General features: G+C 36.3%; 1 protein-coding gene across 1 annotated transcript in view; it reads right to left on the bottom strand.

Annotated features, from left to right (window-relative positions):
- fat2 (FAT atypical cadherin 2) overlaps positions 1-23,200 on the bottom strand; it is a 98,425-nt gene that overhangs the window by 70,991 nt on the left and 4,234 nt on the right. The window contains exons 2-3 of the mRNA XM_008420846.2: positions 10,693-13,956; positions 8,385-8,696 (exon numbers count right to left, since the gene is read on the bottom strand). Coding sequence (XP_008419068.1) covers positions 8,385-8,696; positions 10,693-13,927 — 3,547 coding nt within the window. The 5' untranslated portion in view covers positions 13,928-13,956. The remainder of the gene's footprint in view (positions 1-8,384; positions 8,697-10,692; positions 13,957-23,200) is intronic.

Below are 23,200 nucleotides of genomic sequence, written 5' to 3'. Positions count from 1 at the left end.
TTCAACACACACACACTGTTTCAAGGTTAATTCACAAACACAATGTGGACTTTATGTAGTTTTTGCCATGTCTAAATCTCAGAACTATACATGCAATATATCAATTGTTCTTAACTTTCAAACATGGCCAGTGGTAAAATGCCCAGTTGGTGACCATGAGGAAGTATTGCCAAACAACGTGACCAGAAGAATCTGACACCAACTGCTTATGCAAAATGATAATAAAATCTTCAATTCAGTAGAAGCACTGAGGAGCTGTTCTCCTTAAGGTACAAAACTATCCGGACAGATGTAAGGTCTAATTCAGACAGACCCAGAACAGTAAAAAAGTTCAACTTTAATAACAACTTGTAAAAGTTCAGAATATTCTCATAGTATAATCTGAGAAGCACACTGCCGTTCTGTTAAGTATTAGTGGGAGTTTCAAAAGCAAGGACATACTGATTTCTGGCTTGTAATAGAGTCTTTGTTTGTATCTTGGCCTTCATCTGAGCTGACAGCCACATTTCTTCAGAGATTTCTGGATGTCATCCCGAACAGAAAGACACTACATTGTGTGTCCGTTTAATTTTACCTGAGAATTTTCACAAGACATTGCTGCACATAAAAAATATCTAAGAAAATAACGTTAAGACATTTTTTTAAAAAGACACTCCTCACACTAGATTAAGGCCTCCACCATAACATTAGACATATGGCAAAATGTTATTGGTCTCTGAAGAGTCTTGAGGTCTTTTGGTGCATGTTAAAGGTAGAGTGGGATCCCCATTAAACATGATATCCTGTGAGAGTTTCAAGAGGTTCAAGAGTAAGGCTTGTGGCAACTGGCAGAGCACATTTGTTCTGCGAGAACTAATCGACCCAGGCCGGTTTGGTCGTGTCACAGGTGTCATCTCATGTCAACATCAGACAAGATGAACTATTAACAGTCTTCCCAGATTTCAAAAAGGACTTTGATTTTACACTAACTAATTGAGCAGATTTTTTTTTTCCGTTACTGAAAAGCCTGGGATTTATTTCATCTCCATGACAGTAAAGAGGTCATTAAAACATGCTGAGTTCATCCCACAAGTTTTTGTACATTTTATCATAACCTTTAATATTAGATTTATTAGAAATGTTATAAGATAGTTATTGTTGCTATCTTAAGCAGACAATGGTATAATTCTTTGACAAGATAGCATGTAAAATGCGTTAATAATAATAGGAGTAATAATTTAATTCCAATCGGAAAATCTAATTCGGAAATATCAGTTATTAAAATTAAGCTGCTTTATTCTTTCAATATATAAATTATTAAAACTTTTCAAATTCAATTTTCAATGTACTTTAAAGTTTAATATTTAAACTTATTTAAAGTCTTTCTTTATTGTTTACTGTTTTTAAGTATTAAATATTTGAGTGATTTTTTTCTTGTTTACCCATGTTTTCTTTACCATTCTATCAATTAGTTGATAGTTTGACTATCAACTAACTATACCGACTTTTGTTATTAGAAAGTTGTCAAAAACGATGTTTCCAAAGAAATTCTGGATTTCAATTGCATGTTTACTCCACATTGCTAATATTGTAGTCAAGACCACCTAACCCGAGACCAAGTCAAGACCAAGACCAGAGTGTATCGAGACCGAGACAAGACCAAGACTTTTAGGGTCCAAGACCAAATCGAGATCAAGACCGAGAGAGGTCCGGACCGAGTCAAGACCAAGAGCAGCGCCCCGCGCTACATTACACAATAAAATGTGAAATACGATCAAAATTGCTTGTTAAATTGATCTGAAAGATTCACATTCCCATTAAAACACCTAGTTATTAAACACTTAGAGCTGAAATAAATTTAACCAGTATCATTATCAATTCAACTTTGTTTTGCTTTGCTTCCATTTCTGGAAGCAAAGCCTCAGTGGTTTCATGCCATTCCTAAAAAGATAACGCCCTAGTCAATTGCCCATATTGCCAATGTCAGAAACCACCACTGTCTGCACCAACGATAAACACTCAACTATGAAGACTGACCAACGAAGCAAGAAGTAAACAAGCACAATTGTTCTCACCCTCTCTCCCGCTGTAATATCTGACACCATGACTGGTGACGAAAAAAATCAAAGAGCAACGAGCATGCTGTGCTCTTGTTCTTATGTTTTATTTATTTGCTGATTAAATAAATACCAATTTATATTTAATTAAGTAGAATAATAATAGCTACTGCAGTGTATGCAGAGCATTACAAGAACAGAGAACCGCTCTCAATGAGGTTCCAATTCTATCCTCTTAAGAAAAGAGCCGTTCAGAAGAATAGGATCGTTCGTGAATGCCACATCACTATAAAGCAGACTTTGGTCACTGCGTTGCCCCATATATGCAACATCAGTCAACACCTCAGCACAATAATTCAGCGCAGTGTGTGACAGCGTTTTTTCTTATTAAATCAGTGATTCTTGAGAAGAGGGACAAAATGGGTTTCAATTTTCTCCATCAAAATTTTTTATTATTCCTCAAGCTTCAAATATGACAAATAATGTTTTGGAAATGTAAAGATGCTAAAGTGCAGGCTCCCAGTTGCAACATTTTTTTTAAAAATGACATTTTTGATGGACCTTACCCAGAACTTTGTCAACACCCTCTGACCAAAAAAAAATAAAAAGTATTTTTTTAAATACCCTATTAGTGATATTTTTACTCAGTTTTACAGACAAATGCTTCTCAAGAAACAAAAGAAATATTATTTAAAACAAAAAACAACATAACGTCCATCTGACTGAGTTGACAGTGCATGACGGAGTTGACAGCTAGCTTAGCTAATATCACGTCCACAGAGCCTACCTTTCGTTGAGCTTCTTTTAAGTGACGATAAAAGCTAGACGTAGTCACCAGCGTCTGTGAAAACGAAGTGCTGCTGAATTTACACGTCGCCATCAGATTTCTTATGATTTATGCAGTTAGATACTATTACTAACGATTAGACAGACATCTTCCGCTCAGAGAAAACCACTGCACATGTCTTGGAGCGCCGCGTGCGAGTGTAAGGGGAGGCGATGTGTCACAGCGGTAACGGAAACAGGTAAAACGTCACGTTATTGCTTGGATTTTAATTTGTATGTTTTGCATCCAGCAAAAACAAAGATGTTAACAAATAAACTGGACAATATGCTGGCAGTTTAGTGATGTTTCCACAATTGTGGTCTTGAAATAAAACCCCGAGTCCGAGACGAGACCATCAAAAAGTGGTCCCGAGACCAAAACCGGTCTCGAGTTCTACAACAATACACATTGCACCCACTTAGCCATGTTTAAAGAGTGGTGTGTATAGTTCTTTAGTTGGGAAAACCCCAAACATTTTTATGTGTAATTTTGTGTAACTGATAAACTGATAAAATGCTGATGGCATTTTCCATTCTGCTTAAAGCTGAAAGTGACGAAGGCACAGAAACCTCCCATATGAGGAAATTGCTTACAAAAAAGCATCCATATTCAGCAGTAGCAGAATCACCATGATATGGTGGCCAGGACAGGAAGCATATCTGCTTGAAAGTATTCAGTTTTTCAAGTATCAATAAACAACGATCATTTTGATTGCCTTGCCTTTCCTCTGAAAAATGGGTATAAACATGGATCACAGGTTATATTGAGATGTTTATGGTATTTCACGTTATTGGTTAATATGTCTCGTCATGTTGTCAACACTCATTTTGAGGAAAGATTTGAGCTTCTCACATTTTGACTTTGAAGTTCATGGAGCTTGCGGCAATAACATTATCTCACCAGAAATCAACGATGAAAACAAAAAAGGAGCTATTTAATTGTTTCATTTAAAATACAAACTATTGAATTAAATTATAAACTGCTTTTTATTTTTGTAGTTAAAATGAGCAGACATTTAAAAGTGGCTTAAGTTTCTAAAAACTTAAACATTTTATTTAATAGCAAAAATTATTAACAAAAGATATTTAAAGATAATCTAATCTCATCTTCAGCAAGCAATGCATGCTTCACCCAATGAAAATGTGATGAATTAAAAGAGATATTTTTGTTTGTTGAAACTCAACAAAATTCTCAATATGTACCTATTTTATTTACTTGTTGATCTATATTTGATTTGTGGTAAAAAATAAGCCAGAAGTGCGTCGTAGAAGTTTTGATTGTACACCTTTTAGGACTTTGTAGCCATCCCAGGAAAGTAATAATTGTTGTTCTTAAAAAACTCCACCAGTAAAGGACATTTATTATTTTTAGAATTCAGTATATTTTTACACATCTGTTGACAAAGTTATGTGGCAACAGAAATAAGAATATGAGCTGAAATACCACCTAGTTGCAGTCTATATTAAAAGTACACCAATATGTTGCCTGCAAATTGACCTAAACGGTTTTTGGACCATGAAGCTACAGTTGGTAATGTGCTATGATTTTCTTTTCATGAGGTCAGTGACAACAAGAAAGCACAGGATGAGAGATTCACCTTTATGCGGGCTTAATATACAAAAACGCATCAAAATTCACCCCTTATCAGTGAATGAACCATAAACTTTCTTTAAAAGTTTGACAAATATGCCGTTTCAAAATGTTAATGAAATGGGTACATTCCATACTTGTCTGGCCTTGCCAGTGCACGACTGCTTGATCAAATATTGAAACCTATACCTTTACCAAAGTGGTTTTCTTATGAAGCAGCAGCTTTGATTATTAAAACTTAATGAGTGATAATTGTCTCTTTTTTTTTCAAAGCAGAACTCATTCCTGCCTGACACTAAAAGTAATTCTTGGCTGAAACCAACAGACAATGCTGCTGCATAAAATATGCTTCTTAGTCAAAAGCATTAGATGTGAGTCATTTTCATCCTGTCAGAACATGAGAGGTTTCTGCACAACTCACCCCACGCATTAGTAATAGGTGGTTTATCTGTGAAAATAAGACAAGGTGGATCATGTTCCAAAGATCCTGTTTCAACAGAACATTTATTTCGCTCATAGTGACTGTACCTGCCTAAATTCATGTGGTTTATTCACATTTGTGGATGTAATAAGAAGGTGTTAATTACTTTCATTTTTAGCTATATTTTGATTTTAGAAAACATAGTTTTCATGGGCACTGAGGAGTTGAGAGTAGTCACACAATTCAATTTAATTATGTTTTTCTGAAACCAACTAATCTAAACTTCTTTTCTACTGCAAAAATGTATATCCTGTTCAATGTATAGTTTCAACAAGTTAATTTGACTTCGAAGATAAGATTTAATGACATAAGGGACACATAGTAGTTTTTTTTACCCTAATTTTCCATTGACCCTGTTTCTACAGGAGTTGGTGAATTACTAAGCTTTAAATTTTGATGCCAAACCAAACATGATAGTGTCAATGTGGGAACATTTTTCTTTCATCATATCTGTGGCTTTTAAAGTAAGTTTCAGCAGGTGGTCGACTTGAGTTAGCCACTCTCCTGGAGTAGTTTTACAAAATGATGCTGCCACCAGCATGTTTTACCATAGGGATGGTCAGTATTTGTAGGATTGGAGTTGTGTCACACTCTCTCCAATTTAAAGATAACACATTGAACAGAGCCCTCCCTGTGAGATGTTTAAAGCTCATTTTATTGTCCTATAACCCAACAGTTCTTTAAATGTCTTATTAACTTTCTGAACTGACCTCTCTGCTGTGTTTCTTTATGCTCTTTAATCACCAATGTTTTCCAACAAACTTCTTTCTGTCCTTTACAGAACAGCCGTGTTTCCACTTAATTTCAATTTCACACATTTGACTCTATCTGCTAATTAGGTGACATCTGAAGGCAGGTGTTGCTAGTGCAATCAGTATAAGACAAGCAAAACAGAAATGCATAAGCTTTAGATTTGAAAAGAAAAAACAAGGTCCTGTATTACATAAATATATATGTCTGTCATTTTGCAGATAAATTAAATGTGACATGACAAAATACCCAAACATTCAAGGAGTATGTATTTTTAAAGGCATTGATAATGGTAAAATTAAAAGTAGGTCTGTTTTTACTCTACAAAAACCTTGCATTTTAACAAGGTTTACACTTTAGACAGCATTTTATAAGACTTCTTTCTATTCAAAAGTTAGAGTGAAAGTTTTAGTTTAGTAGCTTTTCCGCAGAGATTCTGGGTCAGATCCAATTAAATGATCTCAGACCAGACTTGACGTTAGGAAATCCTCAGGATACAGAAATACACAGGAACACAATGAATGCTTTCAACCAAAAACGCTCTATTCTGTTCTCATATCTGCAAGTAAATGAATATCAAATACAGCTGCGCTCAGACAAAAAAAGGCCTTTCCTGGTATGACACAGCGGGGCTGTTTCGACACCTACAGCTCGTCCTGTCTCCTTCTCAACACAACTGGCCTTCTCTTTCTGTAATCCCTCAGTATATTAGCCTTAGGGTGTGGACAAACAGCACAGCAGATAATAGGAGGAGGACAGGACTTGTAGTAGCTTGTAATGTCAGTGCTCATGGTGCTCTCCTTCACCTGAACATCAAAGTCCTCGCCAGGTAATTGGGTTGTAACTGTCAAGAGTTCGTACAGATACTAAGGGTTTAGTGCTACTTTTTTAAAGATTTACTTCTCCATCAAAATCATGAAGTAGTAAGTTTAGACGTGACTGCTACTTTATTTGCTTCCAAGTTTTAATTTCAGCTTTGCTCTCTGTGACACGCCTACCTGAGCTGCTCAGACTTGTACAAACAGAAACTTTTCAACAGACCTTCTTGTGAATAATGAAACTCCTGGCAGCCTTTACAGCTCCTTGTAAAGACTGTAACCCCTGAATCAAAATGTGAAACTTGCCTTGGGGATGTGCTGAAACTGTGAGAGATGTCTTTTGAACACAAAGCAAATTTTAGTAAAGGTGTAAATTATTTATAGGAGAACAGGAGGCCTATATTTTTGCTTAAACTGCATGTGCAATACATATATGGCAAATTGAAACATGATCCATTTACACCCATCATATCACAGAGGAGGTAAACTTGCATGTTAACTTAAAAAAAATCTTTTAGAAGAATCATTTTGTTTTATAATGTGAAAATAAACCATACGTATTTACCCATCTATCTATTTATTATTATTTATATCTAAGAGACCAAACAATAAAAATTAAAGTTTGAGCCAACCCTAAACCAACAACATTTTGACTAACAATGTAATACAAAATGGCAGTATGCAAATATTTTTGTTAATGGAAATAATGATTTCCTTGAAACTCATTTCCTTTTTGTAGAAAAACATTTGTGCAAGAATATATTCAGAACTGAAAATAAATGCATTGTACAAGAACAGAAAGAAAGAACTAAATCTTTTAAATCTAGTGTGTATTTCCGGATACATCAGAACAATAAAAAGACCTCAGCTAGACTAAAACACACCACAGATTACAACATTATTTATTAAAAAAAGCAAAACCAAACTGGAAATTTATGTGAGAAACTAACTTCACCCTAGCTGTTGTCATAGAAGTAGCAGCCAGATGTTGCAAAGTCAATGCTATTGATTTACAGATTATCATCAGTGGAACCACCTCAATTTCTTGCTCTGGACCAAGCAGGTGTGTGTTAACACCAGGCTAAACTGGGAAGGGCGCATTTTCTTCAATGTGGGAAGAGTTAAATGCTCTTTCCAAACAAAGTAAATTTGATTCTGCAGTTTACAATTTAATATGTCAGCTGTTGGTCTCCATAGGATTGGATTTCCTAGCAAATTCAACCCACAGTCAGACCAATGACTACACTGCTCAAAGAAACAACAGAAAAGCACAAGACCTCTTAGAATGGTCCAGTTTTCTGGCAGTCAAACTGGAAATAAGGGTATAAGAACAACTTGATTAAAATAGATAAAGGTAAAGCATATTCTCTCTAACAGCATGTCAACATGACTTAGGTTTGTTGCATTTGAATGAATCACACCACATTAGGAACAATCTTCTTTGCACAGAAAAGAGCAAATTAAAAGAGCACCTCAGCACAAACACTTTTTTCAACCCAATATCCAATGTGATAAAGGGTTGATGATATGGTCTTTTATTGTCTGTAAATGACTTGGACACCGAGGAGCTAACCATAAATGTATAACCATACCTATAAGCTATACCAACTATGACAATTAATTGTGGAGTTAAACATAAAGTTATCTCTCCGACAATTAAAATGTGGCTTAAACATGGCAATGAACCCAGACACAGCAGGTGAAGAATGCTTGTTTTTCTGCTTGAAAAATAACAAAAAATAGTTGTACTGGCCTGGTCAAGTCTAAACCTTAACATACCTGTGGGAAAGACCTGCTATCTAATAAGATCATAGAGAAAACAACCCCTAAGAAAACAATGACTCTACAAGATGCTGCACATATTTTCTTTGAACTGTTTTTACCTGTTTTTGGATCCACGTCAAAATACGTCTTGTGGGATTCCTGCATCTGATAGGAAAGCTTCCCCTCAGAGGACGTGTCCAAATCTGTGGCCAACACCTGAATGACTGAGGTCACTTTATCCACCTTTTCTTGGACAGATGCAAAATACACTGGCCGGGAAAGCTCTGGAGCATTGTCGTTAACATCCAGAACCTCCAGAAAGACATGAGTCCAGGAGATGAGAGGCTCAGTTCCCAGATCTGTGGCGTAGACAGAGAGCCAAAAATGCTGTACCGTCTCTCGGTCCAGCGCTTCTGCTGTACGAATCACACCTGAAGAGCACGAAAAGATTCAAAACATTATAATCTGTTTTACGATAAATATTCTTTATTTGTCGTTCTCTTTGGGAATACAAGGGGAAGATAACTTTTACCATTCTGAGCTAACTAATTTGGACAAAACTGTTTACATACAAATACTTAATTGAAACATCAGTCCATCAAAGGCCATATGAAGAACTGTCAGTTTAAACTTTAAACCGACTCCACGCAGGGTGAGAACTCAGAAAATAAAAAATAAAAGAAGAAAGAAAACAGGTAATAATTCAGCACTGCTCCACCATGACAGAGAACTCCGTTTACCCTGATTTTATCTGAACCCTAAGTGCAGCAGCAGGCCAATGGAATGCAGGGCCGATATGCTGCGGGGGTCACCAGGTATCTTCCACACTGATGGAAAAATACCTGAGGAAGCACTGCCCTGTATGACAAGCTTATCAAAAACTCAGAAACAGCATCAGGAAATGGATTGATGTAAAGATCCACTGTGTTTATAAACTTGCTAGATTGTACTGGCAATAATATGCAAATGGGATTTGATGCTTGTGATTACACCTGACTTTGACCTTCAACCTAGTTGGTAGCAAAATGCTGATGAATGTGTCTATGTTTCTCCGCTACATCAACTGTCACTAAAACATTCTCTCTGCAAGCTAAGATGCTCTTTACAGATTTCAATCACATCACTTTAACCTTGTCAGAACAAGCAGCAACCTGAAGCTTAGTTTGCAGGTGGACTGTCTTATAATTTCACACCTTTAAGTGATTTGTGCAGTCTGTTGATTTTTGAATGTGTAAAAATTACATATGACATGATAATGAATGGACAAGTGACGTTAACACAATGTGAATCACTGAGCATGGCAAGCTCTCATCCTGAGAATGTTCAACCAATTTTTGAAATTTCATTTAAATGAGTCTCTTTAACATTACTTCAGTAGCTGCCACATAAAGTACAAAATATTTGAATATGAATACCTGTAAGTATTAGTAAGTTGTATAGTGCTATGGAAACCATACAACTGATAGGGATCTGACTGCATGGATTTTACTTGATTGATAGGATTAGTTTTCATCATCTTTTTAAAATCAAAATAATAAACAATATTTAACATTTTCTGATGTGTCTTCTTGTTCTCCACTGAAGAGGTTGTTTGTGTTAACCATTAAAGTGATCTGCACTACAAAGAAGAAAACCTGACAAAATTAATATAAAATTACCAGATAAAATTGATAGGTCAACAAAGCATCAAATGCTCTTCCATCTCACTGTATTAAGGAAACACAGTTGTGTTGTGTACATCATAAACACAGCTGCTAAATGAACAACTGCCTAGGAAAACAATAGATGCTGGCTAAACTTCTCATAGTTGAAAAAAAAGGGTTGATTCTAATAATACAGTGACCTAAAGGCTTAATTTAATTGACAAGCTAATCTCTAAATATTTTTAATTTACATGCATATGCCAGTTGTGATGTTTATGTTGCATTTTCTCATTGCTTTTAAATAGTTTTTCTTTTATCCTGTCTTGCAGACATGGATTACACTGTTTATGTGGCATAAAACTGCAGCACTTATGTCTGATTTAGTGTTATTAACTAACTTTAAATATCGTCACCTTTCTAAAATAATGACCTAAGTCATTTTTTTTTTTTTGCCTCAAGTAATTTTGGCAAAAAATAAATAAATAAAAATGCCTTTTGGGAAAAAATGACTTAGGCCATTGTTTTAGGAAGGTATCGATGTGGATAACATGTGGCTGAAGAAACTATTCATAAATCTATTGGATTTTCTTATCAGTGTGATCTTTGTAAGGCATTCATAGTATAAATGCTTCAGGCCATTGCATTTTCAATTTATGCTAAAATCTAAATTGACAAAACTAGAGTGTTTCTGGTTACTCTATCACACAGTTTAACCCCAAACTCAAAATGTATTTAAAATTGCAACATATTATTAAAACAGTGGAAGAAAGCTCAATTTATTTACCTGTTTCTTCATCAATAGAGAAAACTCCAAGCCCAGAGCCATCGCTGATATGGTATCTGACCACTGCATCTCGACCCAGATCTTTGTCTGAAGCCGAGACCATTACCACGGATGTCCCCACTGCTGCATCCTCCATCACTGCCGCTTCATACACAAACTCTGTGAACACTGGCTTGTGGAGGTTTTCATTGACATCCAGAACCTCAATTTCCACAAAACAGGACGACGACAAGGAGCGAGGGAGGCCGTGGTCCACGGCTTGAACTGTGAGATTGTAAGCTGGTTGCCTCTCAAAGTCCAGCTCACGTTCCAGGGTCAAAGTTCCAGTAGAGGAGTCAAGATGAAAGATCCCACCCTCTGTGCTCATTAGTCTGTATGTGACAAGACCTCCACTACCTAGGTCTAGGTCTACAGTCTCCACCCAGACAAGCAGAGTTCCCACAGGAACATCTTCTGCAACTTTTATATGATAGACTTTTGGCACAAATTTAGGTGGGTTGTCATTTATATCCTCCAAAATCACCACTAGGTTAGTGGTAGAGAACAACTGAGGACCAAGTCTGGCTTGATCTCTGGCTCTGACCCAGAGGTCATGTCTGGGAGAGTTCTCTCGATCCAATGGACCCGTCACAATCACCTCTCCAGTCAGTTCATCAACTCTGAACGTGTCAGTCGGAGTCAGGAAGGAGTATAGGACATTTCCATTAAAATCTGTGTCAACGTCCACTGCTCTGGCTCTGAAGATAACAGAGTCTTTCTCAGCGTTTTCAGGTACTCGAATCACATATCTGGGCTGATCAAAAACAGGAGGGTTGTCGTTGACATCTACTACATTTACAGCGAGCAATTTCCAGGCAGATGTTTGTGGTGTTCCCAAGTCATAAACTGTAATGTTCAGGATGTAGAACTCTTTGGATTCTCTATCCAGGGGGCAAGCTAAACGAAGTTCTCCAGAAAACGTGTCAATAGCAAAACATCCATCTTCATTCCCTGTTGATATTGCATACACCAGCATACTGTTATAGCCAGAGTCCATGTCTGTGGCCTTGAATTGGAGAATGGTTGAATTAAGTGTGTAGTTCTCAGGAACATCAATAGAACTGGGAATGCTCTTAGCAATTTTGGGAGAATGTCTGTTAGTGATGTGGATATCTGAGAAAGACTCTTCTTCTTGGTTGATTAAAACTGGCTTTATTGACTCTATTAGTTTATCAGTCATCTTTTTAAAAATGCCTGTTTCCAAGCAGCTCACTGTTGCATTTTCACCTTTGTTTGTGACAGTTACTCTTACAACTGAGACTTCAGAGTGATGCTTTCCATCTGAAGCAACAACTCTCAGGGTAAATGAGCCCTCCTGTGGGGGAATTTGCTTTTTAAGAAAGATTGAACCAGAAATGGAATCAATGCCAAAGATTTGGGCCTCGTTCCCTGACTCTATTATGTACTGGAGCTGCTGCAGCTCATCTAAATCAATGGCCGAAATCTCAGCAAGTATGTGTCCCACTTTTAAATCAAGTGGTATCGTGATGTTGCAGCCGACTCTTTCAAACAGAGGGGTGTTATCATTCAAGTTGTTCAGGGTTATTGTCACGGGGCATTCGCTGACCTGACTGAAGGGGCTGCCACTGTCCGAAGCCCAGACTCTTAGGTGATACCGTCGTTTCATAAGTTCATAGTCTAGGTGTTCAGAGGTTGAGATAATGCCTGTAAATGAGTCTATAGTGAAAGGTAAAGGTCCAGAACTCGCAATAGAGTAGGTAACAAAGCCATTTTTACCTTCATCAATATCAGAAGCAGCGACTTTTAGAACGCTGCTGCCAACAGGCATGTTTTCATCCACTGTAGCCTGATATGAGGTTTGTCTGAACTGCGGATTGTTATCATTCTCATCAGCAATCTTGACCACAATATGAGTCTCTGCTTCACCATGATTGGCCACCACATCAAATTCATATCGATTTTTTCTCTCGTAGTCAAATTTTTCTGCTGTTATGATAATCCCAGTTTTGGGATGGATTTTAAAATTCAAGCTGTCTGGATTGTTTTTGATGCTGAATGTAACATTTTGATAAAATGAAGTGACAGAAACTTTAGTCACATGAGTTTTAGGAGGGGAAAACTCGCTTAAGGTGACAATATAGGTGTCCTCTAGAAATGTTAAAGGCCAATGAGGACCTGCTGGAATGTGAATTTTTGTAATTGGAGACAGAAAGCTTGGAGAGCTCCTATCTTTAGCTTGAAGGGACAAATTCAGCCCAAAAGGACTTTGAGACCAAACAATCCTCTTTGTTGAAATCACTTGGAAGTCCATGTTTTGCACACCTGAAGGGATTATCTCAAAACACTGGTGAGAATCCCCATTTACGATATGAAGAGATTCCACGGGCTTGACTCCTGCTTCAACGTGGATGCTGATATCTACCTCTCCATCTGCAGACACTTTGGGTTTTGGGGGAGGTGTGATGACTGGAAACTCCTTTGGCATCTTTTGTATGTTGACTGTGACACGAGCAGTGTTTCCAAATTTTTGGATGCCTGATATCTTTTTTGTTCTGTCTTCTGCTAATACTGTGAGGTCATACCTCTGCATCCGAGTGTGATTGAGCTTCTTGACAAGGGTGACCACGCCTGTGAATGGATCGACAGAAAATGGATGAGCTCTGCTTGTGAAGGAGTAAAAAAATTCAGCATTGGTTCCAATGTCAGCATCTGTTGCGCTGACTTTGACCACACTCGTCTTGAGTGGAGTGCCTTCCGTTATATCCACATTGTACGACGCGGGATAGAAAAGAGGCTTTAAGTCGTTAGTGTCGAGCACGTGAATAAACACCTTTGTCTTAGCCTGTAATTCAAAAGTGCTTTCTGTTGCTTCCACTGTGAGAGTGTAGCTGTCTCTGACCTCCCTGTTCAGCAGAGCTGAGTTACTGCTGCGAGTTTTGATCCTAAGAAAGCAGAAATCCCCCACTGATAGAGCCTCTGCTTGGAAGAAGTCTTCATCGTCACCTGCAACGATGTTATATTTGATGTCCCACAATAGGTCTGTCAGCGGAATACCCATCTTCACAGGGATCTCTACATACATCCGCGGGGCAGAGTTTTCATTGATAGTGGCATTGTAAAGATGGTGTGTGAAGCTTAACAGAGAGGTGTCTTTTCCTTTTCCCATTACTCCATGGCACTTTGCTACAAGGAGAAATGTCACTAAAGTGAAGAGTTTTGTTCTTGATATTGCCATCTTCAGTACCTCGTTGTCTGACCTCAGACCTGTGAGAAGGAAAAACAGGAGTATTAAAGGATGTATTAAACTTTAAATGAGGAACAAAAGACGCTTTGAAGCTAAAACAATGGAGTCCTTTGCTCATGTTTGTATCGACTTGTTCATCTGCACATAATACACTTGTAGTCATAACTAATACCCACATTATTATGTATACACGGTACAGAGCCACACGACAGCAGAGAGGAGGCCTGTGGCGTGTTTGACTCGTCCTAACTTGCCCATACAGAAAAACTGTAAAACAAGTAAAACAGAGCAGTGTTTCAGGGCCTTCAAGCTGTTTCAGACAGGTGGCTTCTAGATCCCTTCCTCATAATTATTCCTTTGGAGAACGAGAACTAGAAAAAAATAATTGACGCGATTCTCTCTAAGCTTCTTCTTTGGCAGAGGGATTTATTGTTCGATGACTTGGTGTTTTGCAAATGACATCAGAGGGTTAAGCAGGGATCTTAGTTTAAATGGTTGCACCAGTAACAGCTGACATGAATCACCAAACTGCTGCATTCATATCATATTCGACGCAAGACTCTGAAATGTTAGACAAAGATGGCAATTAGAACAGTTTATATTGACCCCACTGCATAGTGCTTAATTATTTCTTCAAGATTGTGCTTCTTTTTAATTATTGTTCATTAAGCCAATGATGACTTATAAATGATTAGCCTAGCAAATATCGTTTGTCTGTACAGAATTATACAAGATAAGTAACTTATTGAAAAAAACATTTCCCTGAGCTGAAATTTTAACTTTAAAATATTTCAAGATAAATGAATAAAATGATAAAACTGAAAATTTCTAAGTTATAAGAATGCACAGCAAATTAACATCTCAAACTCAACATTTATTTGTTTTCAAACCATTTTTTCTCATGAAAAATTATTTCAGGCATGAACTTAAAGAAAGTTTTTCTTTCACAATATTGTAGGCAACGTTAAATTTTATGATCATCTTTCCCTTTTCTGATGATCTGGTTACTCCTGCCTGAAACCAAAAGGCAGCAGGTAGAGGACACAGTATAGCACGTCATTTATTGCATTGTGCTTTGAGGCTGTTTCATTAACAAGTACTGGTGAATAATCAAAGGACTACCTCCAAAATCTGAATCTTGAAATGTCCCACAGCATTAAACAAATATAAACCTTCTATAATGATCTTCTGAAAACACCAAACTAAATCAAAAAAAAAAAAAAATTATGGACTAAACTCTAAGGCCAAGTTGGTGCCACAAAATCCGAAGCTTTATGAAATAAAATGACATCAGACTTATATAGTGCTTTTGAGGACAGGGAGAGACAGTTTACATAAAATCAGTCATTCCCATTCATGCACACATTTATATGCCTTAAATCGACTACCAATTTTCCCAAGAAGAGGAGTTACATATCCAACCAGACTTGCTAAAAGTTTTGGAAAAAGCATGTGATAAAAACTAAAATTCAATTGAGGGAAGTTTAATCAAATATCGTTAGAGTTAAATATTTTCGTATTCAGTCACCTTGAAGAAAGAATGAGTCCAACAAGTAACATGAAGCCACAACTTAAAAATTAAAGTTTTATGCTCATGGTGAGTTTATGTGCAGATTCCAGTGCTTTGCTTTCACTTTCAACCTCTTCATGTCTAACGGTGAGAAAAAATTAATTCTGACATTTTGCTGTTGTAACTTATCTGAAAAAAAATCTATGTTTTTCATACCATGATGTTGTTGAAAAAATTGCGTAACCGATGCTATCAAAAATCACTGAAACTACGATTAACTTAGATCCAAATAAGATTTTAACATTCCATGGTTGGGTTGATGTTTTTCTTCAGGGCAGGTGCAGCGTTTTCTTTAACCACAAAGACATAAAAAAAGAAAAATCAACACTCGTTTCATGGAGTTAAACGCTAATTCATATTAGGATGTCTCATTTTACCGTATGAACTTTACTTGTGAACAGCACTGTGGACCCTAATCCACCGAAGTTTTCACTGTATATAACCATAAAATACCAATGTTAAGATTTATAGATTTTTAAAATTGCATTGTAATTAACTACTATGACATCTTAAGGTTGTTACAGAATCTACTTTTTTGATTAGGTATTATCACAACAACTTTTTTTTTGTCAACAAATGAAAAGAAAGGATACGTATGTAGGACCAGAGAGGTACTGAAAAACTAACTTAGTAGTTTCAGAAAAGATACAAAAAAATAACAAAACACCATAACAGCAGAACGCCATATGAACAGGAAGAAGTTAAGCTGTCATAGCATTAATTTTGTGAATTTACAAAGTTTTTTAGCTATTATTTGTACACAATCAGTTAAAAATCAGAAAAATACTTGGAGCAGATCAAAGATTTACTGACATCAGAGGAATGAAACACAACTCCATGCATTGTATTCATGCTTATAGAAAAAGCTACCTGACACCAGTCTCATATCACTGGAGCATCCAGTTATATGAATAAATGTGACAGAAGCAAACAAAGAATGTTTACAAAAACCTGTGTCATATTTTAAACACACAATCCATGTGGGATCGGAAAACACTGCTCTGGTACACAATATGCTGAACATGCAGGTGTTTGACTGGCGCTGGTGGTTTCAGTAACGGATTCCAGGTATGTGGGATTTTATCTTGGATCGTTCGGTGACAGGTATTCAGATTATAACCGTCATGGTGCCACTTGGATTTCAGCTTCTATCTAGGGAATCTTATAAGCTTAGAGAAAATAAGGCATTTCAGATCTACAGCACGGAACTTTTTTCCAGATATTTTGTCTTTTACCACCACTAAGTGTCTTACTCGTAATTTATAATGTTTGCTTTAGCATATGACATTGTGCTCCACTTCAATAATAAGGATTAACGGCATAGATATTCTATGTCATTAAATAGCCATTGACACTATAGGTAACATATTTTGATGTACATAGTGATGCAAAGCATATTAATTAAGGAAACATTTACTGTAGTTACTAATAAATGGCACCGTAAACTAAACCCGATTCCAAACAAGTCTTGTAAAACCAGAATACATTATAAAATACTAAAGGTAGTTTTAATATTCATCTTTTTGACTTTTGACGTACAAGTAATGACCAATGGTTCAATACTTCTTGTAATTTAACTTGCCTGAGCATTCAATGCAGACCATTGAATGCTCTTTAGCAACACAATATCACACAGCAGAAATACAAATATTTGTTCAGCTAAAGGTAAATCCTTTAATGAGCAACCAGAGGAGGGTGATTTAAGAAGGAGATGAAGATGGATTACTGTCTGACTACAAACAGCGTTCTGTTCAAGTATAATGTACCTTATATCAAACACGTAATGAATCCAACAAATCAGCCCTGTTTGCTTTGTCATCCCTGGCTAATAGATGTTTGCTCTCATAAACTGCAAAGGGGTTAGGTGTGTGGAAGCCGCCTTGACTGTTCAGAATCTTTCAAACCACGTAGCTTGACAAAAACAAAACTACTGACTTTCGGTTCTCCTAGTTTTGAGCTTGTCAGTGACTTTCACATCTTTTCATGTTTATTCTTAAAACCTTTCATCAAAAGCTCTGCAGCTCTGCAGGGCAGAGGCCTCAGGATGTTACTGTTGGTTCAACTCACAAACAAACTAACACCTCCCTCCTTCTGTGTGCTCCAGCAGGCGACCTGCAGCCACATGTTCGGCTCCAGCTTGCTGGGTCACATTTCGACATCACCCCACATGCCTCCCAGCGTAGAAGGGGAACTGTTTTTGCAGCTTTTCTTCACCCCATCAACGATCTCTGTCTGTCAGTGAGAGCATGATCAGCTTGTACTTTCTGCTGTGTTGAAACCTACAACAAACTCACACACTGTTAAACACAATGCAGGCAAGTTCTTTGAAGTTTAAAAGCACTTGTTCTGCCAAATATTTTTGACATAGTGGATTACCACCAGCAGGTTCAATATTTTTAATGTTATCTTTCATATCATGTATAGAAAAAGATTCATGATATGCACACGTATGCTGGTAGATCTTGCAATCGACCTCTATTTCAATGCAGCTTTTGAAAATAAGGTATATTAGGTAATTCTCAATTTTTCAGTGAAACATGATTTCACTGCAAGTGCAGCTTTCATAACGTACTGGATGTTATAAGAAGCATCAACAGCTCTGCAGATGATGCTCGTCTCTGATGTGAAATAAAAAACACTCAAACAGATAAAGAAGCATGTATTACAACTTAAAATGCTGACAGCAGATTAATATTCTGCTTCTAAATTCTGAGGTAGCCGTGAACTAGACATTAGGACATTAATCATGGGGTTTCCATTTTATCTGTTATTTATGTGGAGGGAAGGATGGCTATTTATGTAATGCAAGTACACAAAAGATGTATCCTGAAACATATGGACCTACGTTACACATTTTTATTTTCTATTCTTTTGTTTACTTTTAATGTCTCTTTAAATTTTGATGCGTTATTTTACTGGTTGTAATATTTGAAACTTCTATATACTTTTAAATATTAATTAAAAGATTAATTAAAATTTGATTAATCTTTAATATTTAATTTGCAACACAATTTTGAATTTATTTGTCCTTGTTAGATGAACAAAAATAATGAAAATAATGAAATAAGACACATGGTATACAATTGTCCCGGGCTATATTACATTGCTTTAAGCATTCGTTTATTTGTTTTTGACTAGTCCATGTCTTAACTTGGGCATTTTTTTAATCTGCATAAATGAGGAAAATTCTGTTCCTTAGTCAAACTAATCAATGCACTTTTTCATTTCAAAATGTGGGTTTTGTACTCATTTACCTTGAGTGAATATTAGAATTCAAATTTATCTTGATGCATATGAAATGTTTAATGGTCAAGCCTCATCACCTGCATTAGAGTTCATAAAAGTGCAGGTCCTTGTCAGAGAGCACTGGAACATCACATCACTGTATGGCCACCAGGGCAGGTGTTAGCCGTTCAGATTATAGTTTGCTCCTGTCATGTCAGTCAAAATGAACTATACTTATGAATTCTGAATTGTCATTCCCTATAAAACTAAAAGCCATTTGACTGTTTAGTACGTAAACACACAAACTTTTCATATTGATGATATTAACCATTTCACTGACATGAATATGTGCTTTTAAGGAAAGAACTATCCTCAAAAGCACATTCCCAGAACATCTAGTCCATCCAGCAAGCTTTGAGTCTCCCGTTGTTCTCCAGTTGGGACTTGGAAAGAAATCCTCCAAAGTGAGACATGCAGGAGGGCAGAAGACAACCTGATGAGATACATTAAGCACCAAATCTGACTGATGATCACAGTTTTGCCACCCTACAGAGAAAGCTCATTACCTGTAACTGGAGTCTAATTCTTTGGTCATGATCCAAATGACACATCAGTTATAGACTCATTGCTGAAGATCAAGCCCCGATTTACGGAAGAGGATTAGGGCCACTGGAAAAAAACAACAACAAAAAAACCTTCTGACTTTAATCTCAGAATTCTGAGAAAAAGTCAGAATTTTGAGATTAAAATCAGAACAGTTTTTTTTGTTGTTTTTTTTCCAGTGGCCCTAATCATCTTCCGTACTGATCTGTCTACATTACTCTTGCTACAACTAGTGGAGAAAACACCAAGAGCCCTCAACTGCTTCACTCTAGGCAGAGATTCATGGAGGACGACTGGTAGGATAAATAATTGATGCCACTCTACTAGTAATCTATTAGAGAGGAATAACTGTTCAGTCTCAAGTGAATACTTCCATTTCATTTTTGTTAAATGTGTAAACATTGTACATTTGATATGAACGTTGTGCTTGGCAAAAGCACATTTATTGCTTTCCTTTTTTGAGAATACTTTATAATATCAAGACTTATATTTGCCAGATGTTTAGATGAGTTACAAAAAAAGACACCTGCCTCAATGTAAAAACTCATTTTTTGTAGAAATAACTTATTTGAATGTCAACGAAATAGACCTGGACTGAACTTTTGTCTTTTGTGTGGTTTACTTTTATTCTATGATTACTGTTCTGAACCATTTAAGCATCTTATGCAAAAGATGAATTGTTCTTGGACTGTAAGTGTCTGAGAAGCTTGACCTCTTTATTAAACTCCAAAGGACATTTGTTTTGTAATGTGGTCCAAAACTTAATGTTTCAGACAGCAATCTTATTTTATTTTCAGTACTAAATAAAAAAATACTTGTGTGGCATTTTGGAGTAGAATATATTCAGAAAACAGGTCATTAATGCAAGCTTGTTCTCTCCAGCACAGAGCTTTAGTACATTCATTGAGAAGGAATCCATTTCCTGTGTGATAACAACCACGTTGATGAGATGAATCAAGCATCTGCATGCCTGCAAGTCTGGCACTGAAAACCCAGAACTTTATGACAAAACTATAAGACAGGAGTAAAAGGGTTCGTACCTTGCAGCTAGCATTATCTCTGTCTGTGTTCTATGTGTTGAAATAGTTGATGAATAAAAAACGTCATTGTCTTCCTTTTGTCCCTGAAAATTATACAGCATTATGCCTTTTGCTGTTGCTTGTGCAATTGTGTTCTTCACATGAAGTTTTTTCCTGTTTTTTTGTCAAAAAAAAAAAAAAARAAAAAGAAAGAAAAAAAAAAGGAACAAAGTGATTACACCCCTGTCATTTAGAAGAAAGAAGAGAAAACAACTTGGCTCTAACACAATATATCAGTAATCACATCAAGAAGCTGCTTTGGATCTGGGTGTTTTAAAAAAAGGGGAAGAAAAAACAGATCTGGAGCGTATTTCTATAAAGTCAAATTGAGATTCATCTGTATATCTTATTTCAGTAAAACTGATCTCTGTTTCTCAACTAAATATATAATATATACAGTAACTCTATAGTTTTTTTATATATATACAACACTATAGTTTGTATAGAAATGTGGTATTAGAAACTCCACTGATTCCGTGCTAACTTTGTGTGGAAAAGTATAGGATACATGCGCACAGCTAAGATACAAGTTTGACTGAATAAGATTTTATCATAGCAGTTTCTTTTTCCTGATTTGCATGCCAGGTGTCTTCCAAATTTGCATGGCAGTTATCAAACAAGGATGAGTTACATTTTCACTAATGGTTTAAGATCATGCAGGGGACAGAGCAAACATGAAGAAGAAGGTGCTTTGGTCAGATGAGTGCCTACAAAATCATCCGCAACGCTCCATCTCCACTATCAAACTTAGTAGCTGAATATGAGCAAAAGCCACATTTTCATATTTTTATTTGTAAAAAGATTAACTGCTTAGAGTGGATTTTTTTTTACGTGCTAGGAATTACTTTCTGTTTTCCTCTTTAGAAAACGACAGATTTGTTTTTATATGTTATCCCTCATTGTTTTTAGTGTAGTCATTAATATGTCCTCTTCTGTTTTTGCATGATTGTCAAGTTCAATTTCCTTTGTATCTATTATGAAAACAACACCTTTAGGCTTTACACCGGTACAATCCGTGACAGTAATGAGTTTGTGATGGAATAGTAGGCCATGAGGGATGAGGAGCATTCACCTGGTGTCAGTCTATTAACTGTTCACTTTTTTATCAAGATGAAAGAATAAAGCAACATTTTCTTTTGAATACAAAAGATGGCCAATGCTTTTCATCTCTGCTGGGAATCACAGAGAAAAATGACCCCAAACTGTCACTGTAGACAATTAGGCGTTACAGTGAGAATTAATGGCAGGCGGTTCCAATCAAATTAGAAATTGTTACAAAAAACAACAAAAAAAATCATGCAGATCATCAACATTACAGGCCATGTTCAAGTTCCCTTGTGTCTGAAAAAGTGACAAGGGAAGAGTGGTTAAGCTACAGCAAACATAAATGATACAAGGAAGAATTTCTAACCAAATTTTAAAACTATTGTTCATTAAATATGTTGCTGATTTGGATCAAAAATATAAAAATATTCCAGTGTTGTATATGAAAAAAGGTTTTTCTTCAGCTGAAAAGAACCTGTCATGATTTCTCTGAATTCCTACATGTAGGTTTAGATGCAAATGATCAGGGGGTTGGTTAAACTCACTGCCTTCTTTGGAACAGAATGGGTCATTCTCAGCTGTGTGGGAAAACCTGATTTAAGTCTAACTACACGTACTCATATTATGCAACATACTGTGCCATAAAAAAGTATTCTTCCTGTTACAAATGCAATTTTCCTTTTTGCTTAAATGGTTGCCAAAAATGTTAAACATTGGACAAAGATAATCATAGTAAATTTATGAAGAGCCTTCCGAATAATGAGTTTCTAAAAGAGCTATAAAGAAGCCTGACCCTCTGGAAATATGATCGCTCCCCTTGGTAAATCATGAATCAGCTGAATGGCCCCATTTTTCCTTTGACAACTATGTTCAACTTCATTAGCCAGGCCCAGACCTGAATTCTGGTAAATCTGTACAATCAAGAACTCAGATGAACAGAATCTACTTGGCGACAAGAAGTAGAACATGAAACATTTATGTATACAGTATATAAAAAGACATCTAAAGAAGCTCAAGAACAGGTCAAAAGCAAAGTGATTGACATCTGTTTCACCGGAAAATAAAACAAAGCTACTTCAAAGACTACTTATATAGCTCATTTTATGTGAAAACATGCAAGGTATTAACATTTACCAACACACATCCACAAGATATAATTGCATACATGCATACCAAGAGATGCATGTATTGGTATGCAAGACATGTATTTCATTCCATCCAAAGACAAATGCAAATCACAGCTTACCCTGATTTGGACAAAAACATGTAACTAAATTTCCATTGCTTATGGATAGTAATAATTTTATAGATGGATATCAGATTAATGTATCTCTTGTATAATGAGGAGCAAGCGATTTAATGCTTTCAGCACAAGTAAAGGATTTTAAATTTGATTCTGGTTTCTACAGGTTGCAAGTCCAAAGTTTTATGTATTATGCTTTGACCTTTCAGTGCCTGTGTTTTATAATAAATGTAATGCTGAATTTAAAAGTCATGTGAAGAGGCCATAGCAATAATCCAGCCCACTTGTGACAAATGCCTGATTTATTCTTTACTTGTGCTTATAAATAACTTTTAGCTTCCTTCTTTTTGTCTGACAAAAGGCAGATTTAGTAATAAAGCTTATATGGATTTTGACATTTAGATTATTACACCCAAATCTCTTGTATCAACAAGGATGCAGAATAACATCTAAAGCATCATCGGCTTCAGTTTTCTCTCTTAAAATCTCTTCAGGATTAA

This window comes from Poecilia reticulata, linkage group LG10 (assembly GCF_000633615.1).
Source record: "Poecilia reticulata strain Guanapo linkage group LG10, Guppy_female_1.0+MT, whole genome shotgun sequence".
NCBI classification, from domain to species: domain Eukaryota; kingdom Metazoa; phylum Chordata; class Actinopteri; order Cyprinodontiformes; family Poeciliidae; genus Poecilia; species Poecilia reticulata.
The sequence above is the reverse complement of the archived record's forward strand: the minus strand, read 5'-3'. Positions and strand labels throughout refer to the sequence as shown.